General features: G+C 32.0%; 1 protein-coding gene across 2 annotated transcripts in view; it reads left to right on the plus strand.

Annotated features, from left to right (window-relative positions):
* LOC108766193 (Y+L amino acid transporter 2) overlaps positions 1–7,956 on the plus strand; it is a 53,813-nt gene extending 45,857 nt beyond the window's left edge. Inside the window, exons 4-12 of one of the 2 annotated variants that reach the window (XM_018515350.1) lie at positions 1,162–1,287; positions 3,517–3,655; positions 3,792–3,915; positions 4,426–4,626; positions 5,279–5,353; positions 6,076–6,235; positions 6,314–6,406; positions 6,793–6,865; positions 7,633–7,956. In XM_018515350.1, the coding sequence (XP_018370852.1) occupies positions 1,162–1,287; positions 3,517–3,655; positions 3,792–3,915; positions 4,426–4,626; positions 5,279–5,353; positions 6,076–6,235; positions 6,314–6,406; positions 6,793–6,865; positions 7,633–7,846 (1,205 nt within the window). In that variant the 3' untranslated portion in view covers positions 7,847–7,956. The remainder of the gene's footprint in view (positions 1–1,161; positions 1,288–3,516; positions 3,656–3,791; positions 3,916–4,425; positions 4,627–5,278; positions 5,354–6,075; positions 6,236–6,313; positions 6,407–6,792; positions 6,866–7,632) is intronic. The other variant, XM_018515349.1, reaches the window with a different exon arrangement.
* Positions 7,957–8,804: the final 848 nt, after the last annotated feature.

The following is an 8,804-nucleotide window of genomic DNA, read 5'->3' on the forward strand; positions in this document are numbered from 1 at the left end:
AGCATCAAATTATTAAAAAATTGCTTGTCAATTTAATTCGCGATTACTAGAATAGTTTTAATTGCGTTTATTTAGTCCGGAAAAACAATTCGGTGCGCAGTTTGAAAAAGACTACAATATGGTATACGAGTATATGCAAGTACATATGAGCCCCTTAATTGATAAGTGGCATAAGTCCAAAATTAGGAAAAATGAGTTTGTTATAGAAGTAGAAAATATCAAGAATGTTTGTTTTATCTATTAATTTAATTTACTTTTATTTTGTTTTTATGTTCATAAAAAATAAAAATCAATTTTACATCATAAATAATGTGACCGTAAAAAAAGCTGGACTTAAGTCACTATTCCAGCTTTTTTTGTAGTCACTTTATTTATGATGTAAAATTAATTTTTATATTTTATGGATATAAAAATAAAATAAAAGTAAATTAAATTGATAAATAAAACAACCATTCTTAATACTTTCTATTTCTACGATAAACGCATTTTTCCTAACTCGGACCGTAATAGGCAGTTACATTATAGTATTATAAAAACTATTATAAAAATTATCACACTTTTGCTGTAGTTCAACTTGCGCCAATAAATTATACCAATGAATTCATATAACGATTTTCATTTTTACGGAATCGTTAATAGACAAAAAAAAAAGAAAACCGACTACAAAGGTTCTCCCTTACCTTATAAATTAAAGTATATATCCTATTTTTCTAAAATAAGTTAATAATTACCATGTAATCTATTCTATTCGATAGATATTGATAAAGCAATGAAATCGTGTGTGCAACCAATCCGATTAAAGCTAGCACGATTTAAAAAACGGCCTCTCTTTAGTATAAAGTTATAGCGAAAGGTCGTAAAGTATTTCAAAGTAAATGGCACATGTAAAACCGAGTGGCATTCGTGACCACACATGACTCTTAATTAGATTGACTTAATTTTATTCGTGCGTGTCGTAATAGGTTCATATATCACACCTGCTGTGAGCAATGTATCATGTGTTGAAAACAAAGTAATTTGATTACCTATTCACAAATTAGCGATACAAGAGATGTCTTTTTAATCTTGTTCTTAATTAAAGAAATTATATACGTCTTGATTGTTGAATACGTCCCCTGATTGCATGGTAATTAATTCGATTATTTGCATTGATTGTTTCAGGTATTCTCGCTTTCATAAATTGCTGGGATGTCAAATGGGCGACGAGAGTGCAGGACATCTTCACGTATGCGAAATTACTCGCGCTTTTCATAATAATCTTCACCGGAGCGTATCAGCTTTGCACTGGTGAGTCTGTCCATTATTGTAATTATATAATAACGAGATAAAATTCTGCACACGATACTTAATTTGTAAGATAAACAAGCTTGGAAAAAAATTAACAAGAAATAGGAAATAAAGACTAAGGAAATTATGCATTTAAACATATTAATGTGTTAAAATAACATGTAAATTAATCATGCTTTAAAATAAATCTACAATGCAAAATATTCAATCTAAAAAGATAGCAAATCCAATACAAAGAGATAGTTACATAATCTATTAATATTTTAAAAATATAAACATATTATACGATACATATTATAATACATATTATATTTATATTTTAAAATATAAGCAATAACATAATTCGGAATAAAATAAAATACCTAATATCTTTATGTCACGAAATATTCTTACGAAGACAGAATTAAACATTTTCTATCCAATATCTTCGAAGTAGTATGCGAGATAAATTAATAATACAAAATGAATAGACTTGCTAGAGTGCATTATGAGGTGAAAGGTCAACGACATCACTCGATCGCATGCAGTTTGCAGCGATTTGCAACGATCCCGAACGATGCTAATCGGCGTCACGTGATCATGTTCTCCGTTTTTCGTGCATTGTGAACTTTTCTCGTTCCCCTAATGCGAACGATTTCACGGAATATCGAAGTTCTCGGTATAATATATATACTTTCAACAAGTCGAAAGAATCGTTCTTGTGTCAGAGAGACTTTCTCTTCATAAATTGTCTAACTTAATCGATCGATAGTTCTAACGTTTTTTCAATACGCCTCCCGTCGCGCTCCTTTCATTCTTGCCGACGTCGAAGAATAAAATTATAAGGTTGTATATAATAAATTAATTAATTCGATCGACAGGTTATTAATTATTATTGTTATTATTAATGTTCAACATAATAAATGTATAATTTTAGTAGCAATCAATTTTTTAAATATTTTCTTCAAAGATATGTATGAAATAGAATAGAAAGAATATTAAATCTCATGGGACCGTACATACATGTGGGAGTATAATCAATAGGAAATAAATGCATTTATAATAGCCCAGCTGGATCTTAAGTGCTTGTATAATTCTGTATGAATTTATGTACTACGTATGCAGTCCTTCAAATTGTGCACCAAAATAATTTTTCAGTCTTAAAAACGCAAACTTTATTAAACTACTGCAGTGATATCACGAGTTAAAATGACACAGCAATTTAACATTTCTTTCGGCGCTTTTACGCATCTTAATAATGCTGAATGACATATTAAAATCTGTAAATAATTAATATGTATTGTGAAAAATATTATCTCGACCGAGATTCGAACCCCGATCTCTAGCATTCCGTGCGAGCGTCCTTCCGAGAAAAAAAGATATGGAAGATATAAAAAAATATGGAGCTAAGAAAAATTCTTGTAAGCAATCTGCAACTAAATTAGCATCAAGAATGATTCAATCTCAGATTGTAATTTTGAAAAATGTCTATGTAGGAAAATGCTTTTTTTTTATAAGAATCAACCGTCCAACGGAAGTTACTTAAACGTTTTTTCAGCATCGTATACTTCCCGGACGAGACAATTTACCCAATCAAAAAGGTGCGCAGGCGATGCGATGTAGTCGGTGTGCGTGCAAGGAATCGCTTAAATTGGACTATTCAGCGAAGCAAATGGTTCCTTGACCATGGTATGCGACAATCATCTCAATTCTGACGAAACTTTTCGTCCGATCTTACACGCCACTGAACTTCACGCTCGCCTTTCGTTAATGATCCCGCTCAATCCAGCCTCATTCATTAAAGAACCAATTAAAAAGAAATTCTAATTATGAAATACAAGAAATCGAAATGTCAGTGAGAAATTGTTACTAAAGTCAGCGGCATATACGATGCTTGTTTTTTTGCTGGATTGCTAACTGGATTAGATTTTTGCTATCATATTGGTTGCGATGCTGGCATTGTCAGCACCGAAGCCAATACGGTGACAAGATTCTAATCTAGCTAGCAATCCAGCAGAAAAATATGCCCCCGGTTTTAGACATGTAAATGACAGATATCGTTTTGTAGTTACACGTACGTTTTTACGTAATGTACTTAAATAAATTAAAGAAAATGTTAAAAATTGATTGCTACTAAAATTATACATTTATTATTAACATTGAATGCTAACAATATTAATAATTAATTATTCTCATTCAATAGAACAATAATTTTTCGATATTCATGATCTTTATGATTTATTTTCCTAGGACACACACAGTACTTTACGTTTGACAACAGCAACACGGAAGTCACGTCTATAGCGCTCAGTTTTTATTCAGGCCTGTTCGCTTACAATGGTTGGAACTACTTGAACTTCATAATTGAAGAACTGAAAGACCCCGTTAGGTGAGAACTAAGCCTGTCGCGCAATAAATTAAACGCGATTCAGAGGAAGTTCATAACTGAACGTTAATTCAGCGACAATAGCCGCTGCAGAAAATTTATGTTACTCCTGTACGCTTATAACTGTGTATTTATTTAGGAATCTACCGAAGGCCATCGGCATTTCGTGCACTCTCGTTACGGTTGTCTACGTCTTTACAAACATGGCCTTTTACACTACTCTTAGTCCCGTCGAAGTGCTCGGTAGCGAAGCTGTGGCGGTGGTAAATAATAACAAATATACTTTTCCAATAAAAAAAGGAGTCTTTTAAGAATCTCAGAAGAAATGTAATTTAAAAAATACAAACACTAAATCTTGCTTTAATATAATCAAATAATAATTTCTATCTGTATATTCTAATCATTACACTGAAAAAAAAATTTTTATTGACATAAAGGCCTTGATTATTGAAATAATAATTTATGCCTTTATGTCAATAAAAATATACGTGAATTAATCACTTATGTTAGTGACAGCCCGTAATATAGACTTTAATTGAATCAACAGCATTTTTTTCTAAGTGTATAAATGTTCATATTTATTCTAGTCTCTATACATTTGAATAATTATCTTCTTTGTTTATTAACCGTATTAAAATTAACTATTATCTATGTGTGTATGAACTAATAATTTTCTAAAATAATTAGTTAATTGTTTAAAGCTCCTAAACTGCCTTATTATTAGCAGACGTATAATTACTTTGTTACCTAAAGCTCTTGTCTTTATTTGGCAGACATACGCAAACAGATTGTTTGGCGTAATGGCATGGACGATACCGGTTTTCGTAGCTCTATCTACATTCGGCGCAGTTAACGGCATTTTACTCACGTCCTCGCGACTTTTCTATGCGGGTGCCTGCGAGGGTCAAATGCCAGAGATACTGACGATGATCCAAATTTCCAGACTGACACCTGCGCCCGCTGTAATTTGCATGGTAAACTGATCTTCTCTCCAATTCGAAAGCTTGTCTTAATTTGAAAAAAAAAAATTTTAATCGGCTAAAGACTATGGAATTAATCGGTGACGTATTATTACGTCATGTAAAATGCATTCTATTAATAACGTAGTAACTCTTTTCCAACAACCAACAATACTGAATCATAGATATGTAAAATCGTATTTTACGTATCTGAATTTTATTTGTGTAAGATAATACTTAACTTTTGAAGAATTTATCTTTAAATTATTAAAGATTAATGTTAAAGTTATTAATTTTTAACTAATTACATTTTAATTTTATATTAACTTAATAAATTAATTCATAGTAGATATATGATTTCCTTTCAACAATTGATTTCAATTCGATTTATTATTTTATCTTTATACCGCGAAACAACAACCAACAACAACAACAACACACACACACACACACACACACACAAAATTTTCACGTACAAATCAACCCTTCGCGCCTGTTGACCAACTTGATTACTGTTAGATTCAATAAATACACGAGCGGACAATCTAACGGACAAATTGTTTCCATTGTCAAACTTGTTGCGGTGGGCAAATTTACTTTGTCAAAATTAGAAAAGGCACTCTATCATAAGTATGGACCCTTAATTGAAAACACAATTTTTTTCCAGGCCCTACTATCTATGCTGTACTTGTGCTCTTCCAACATTTTCCGTCTTATCAATTATGTCGGCTTCGCCACCTGGGTATGTACGATTTTTACGCTCGTCGGACTTTCTTTTATAACGAAAATAAATTTTGTGTAATAATTTTATGATGTCGAAGAGATACCGTTTCATGAACATGACTTTACATTTCTTTTTCCCATTAATTAACACAAAGCAAATGACCTTCTTCCCGACTTTGTTATATGAATGATACCTCATTCGAAGGTCGTGTAGCGTAATTATAGTCCGACCACTAAATATTTCTTAGAAGCTTATGTACTCGCCCGCGATTAATTAGCTCAATTGGAACAGTAATAATTTTCCAATTAGCTGATCACTTGACGCAATTGAGTTATAAATTTGCAGTCGATTCTTGCATCTGTATATATATTTGATTTCTTTTCGATAACTCTTTCAACACGCGCACTTTAATTCTAAGCGATAACATTACTTTTAATATCGTGAAATATACATTTGTACATTATTAAATTAGAAAAAATAATGTGATTCTTATAAAATTATAATTTCTAACTTTCTAATTGTTAAATAACTTCAACTTTAATCCGTTATATCTTAAAAAATTATGATATCTCATCAACAATATTATTTTTAGCAAGTGTTTGAAATATTTCTGCTTTAATAATAAATTATACGTTATTTTTTTATGTAATTATTTTAATTATTTACAAGTTCTTTTGATTTTTAAATAGATTTATAATTTCCATTTACATTTATCACACACAATTTAATTCAACTTGTAGCTCAGCATAGGTGTCTCCGTGTTGTGTCTTCCGTGGCTCAGGTGGAGCCAGCCGAACCTGTTGAGACCGATCAAAGTAAATCTCATTTTCCCGATCTTCTACATCTTAGCCACTCTCTTCGTTACGATTGTTCCGATGTACGCGAGTCCCGTTGAAACTGGTGAGCATCCGTCACATCATTAACGATTCGTGATATGATTGTGTAAAAATTAATATCTCACAAAAGCAATTGTCTTAGGATACGGTTGTCTGATGATATTTTCCTCCATACCTGTCTACCTCGTATTTATCTCGTGGAAAAACAAACCGAAATTCTTCCAAAAAGGAGTCGGTAAGTCTAACGAACGTAACCTGATATGCTACATAATATATTATAAACTTTAATCAAAATATTAACATATCGAGCATTTATAGACACAATATTGGTTGTTAAAAATTATTGTTAAAAAATATTAAATAACTTCCTTCGCTTTATTTTGTGAAAATGTATTAAGACATTGATCATATCATTTTTAAGAATGAAACTGAAAGATAGAGAAAGAGAGGAAGAATATCACAAAAGAGCTCTAAATTTACTTTAATCAAAACCAGAGTGATTTTTAATAAGACATGCGTTCATTACCTGGTTTTAATTCATAATTTAAGGAGTCATCTTTACGGTGACGAACGATTTTTCTTTTATTTTGTTTTTATTCTATAATTGATTTATTCCCACAGGCGCCGTCACCCAAAGTTTGCAGAAGATGATGGTAGTCGTGGGGCCACAAAAGGCAAAGGTTCAGAACACACAGTAACATAATTTTACTCTTGTCATGTCACGCATGTTTAGCACCCATATATTTTCTTTGCTTCCTATTTTTCGTCTTATCTGATTGGAACATTTGCTAGGATTATCCCATCTTTCAAAATTGATCTCGATTCATGTATGCATGCTTCTAGTTGTTATCACAATTTCTTTTCGCTCTATTGTACATTTACATTTTATCGCACTATCTTAATTATTAATTGTCTTCTATTATATTATATATTATATATTATAACAATATTGTATAATTTATAAGCTTTCGAAAATAAAAGTTAAATTTTTGTTTGCTGCCTGTTCATCTCGCTTATCATTTCTTCGGTTTGGAAATCAGCATACGACTGTTTTGATGCACATCGTGATTTTGTTCAAATCAACAGTATAATCTTTTTAATTATTTAGGATAATTCTCTAAAATCTTGATACATCCTTTTCGAATTTGAAGAGTTTAACGTCGTTTTATCGACCGCGTTACTCGCAAATAATTAATTGAGTAATTGCTGGTGCTTTCACTTAAGTTAACTAGGACATTATTGAGATTTGATTTCGCACGTCACACACATCGACACTACAGACACACTGACACATTCAAACATACCAAATCGAATCTCTCTCAGAGAACCCTAATATCTCAGATATTAGCAACCAACAGACGCGATTTATCGCGTTCCCTTTGCTAGAATCGCACTTGCATCCAATAACCTCGGGTTACCGTGGTTATCACATTTATAACATCTCGTTTACTCTTGTTGCAGTAAGCACCACAAGGCGGTTGCAGAAGATAATGCTAGTAGTCGGCAAGGCAAAACCCGCTCAGGTATAAACAGTCAAGACGAACCGGATCGAAACCAAAATGACGAAGACGAGGCCTTTCCGGAATCGGAAGACGCAGAGGATTTTCGTCGATCTTCGAATTATAATCTGTTCCTTCTGCCAGGAAAGAATGCGATTGGGAGCGAGATTGGTTAGCATATCGATTCCAGGGATCGATGGTATTATTCTTTTGACTCTTCCGGATTGAAGAACAAGCGTCCTAGAACAAGAGGCAGCCATATCTACGTGTTAGGACGCCAAAAAAATTAAGGCGAAACGGTTCGTTTTCCAGATTCGAATCTCGTCCTTGGCGAACTCCCGTCAAGATGTGCCCGCCCAAATTTCGAAGCAAGGCTGTTATTTCTCGTTCGATTTCACGGCAAAGAGATATATGCGATGACACGCTTGCACGCTTCTGAGTTCATTGATTTTAGCGATCGACAGTTAGCGTCAAAGTCTTCATGTTTTCACAAAGATAAATACATAACTGATTTTGTATTGGTGCTGTCAGTAACGACTACAATACCATTATTTCTCGTTGCAGATAACACTTAATAATTTGCTCGAATAGAATAATTATAAAGAAATTTGTAAAATATAAATTAAATATTGCAATCCAAATAATCCAAAAACGTTATATTTCTGGATTATCTGGATAAAATAATTGATTATTTGAATGTTTCGGAGATACGATTAACTCACTGTGTCCGCGAATACTAATACCGCTACTGTTATGAAGCGTTATTAAGAATGTTTTAAAAATACCAGTTACATCATGTTTGTAAATTTAATATATTTAAATATCGAGATTGATCACTGGTACGACGTAAAATTGTTTTCTATCACAATTATATTTGATTTACTTGTCTTATAAAGATTAGAAACAATAAACACGTAGAGCGTTAAAAATAAAAAAAATTTTGCAAAGTAAATTTTAATTTTAAAAATCATAATTCTAATTATATATAATTTAAGAAGCTAATTTTTAATTAATCTGAAATGAAGAATACACGTGAGCGAATTGCATTATGCAAGCCTTCTTCCCTAAATTAAATTAATAAATCCATAAATTATTCAATGAATTAATGCCTTTGTAAGCCATGCACTGGATCTC

The sequence above is a fragment of the Trachymyrmex cornetzi genome, unplaced genomic scaffold (assembly GCF_001594075.2).
Source record: "Trachymyrmex cornetzi isolate Tcor2-1 unplaced genomic scaffold, Tcor1.1 scaffold570, whole genome shotgun sequence".
Lineage (NCBI taxonomy): Eukaryota > Metazoa > Arthropoda > Insecta > Hymenoptera > Formicidae > Trachymyrmex > Trachymyrmex cornetzi.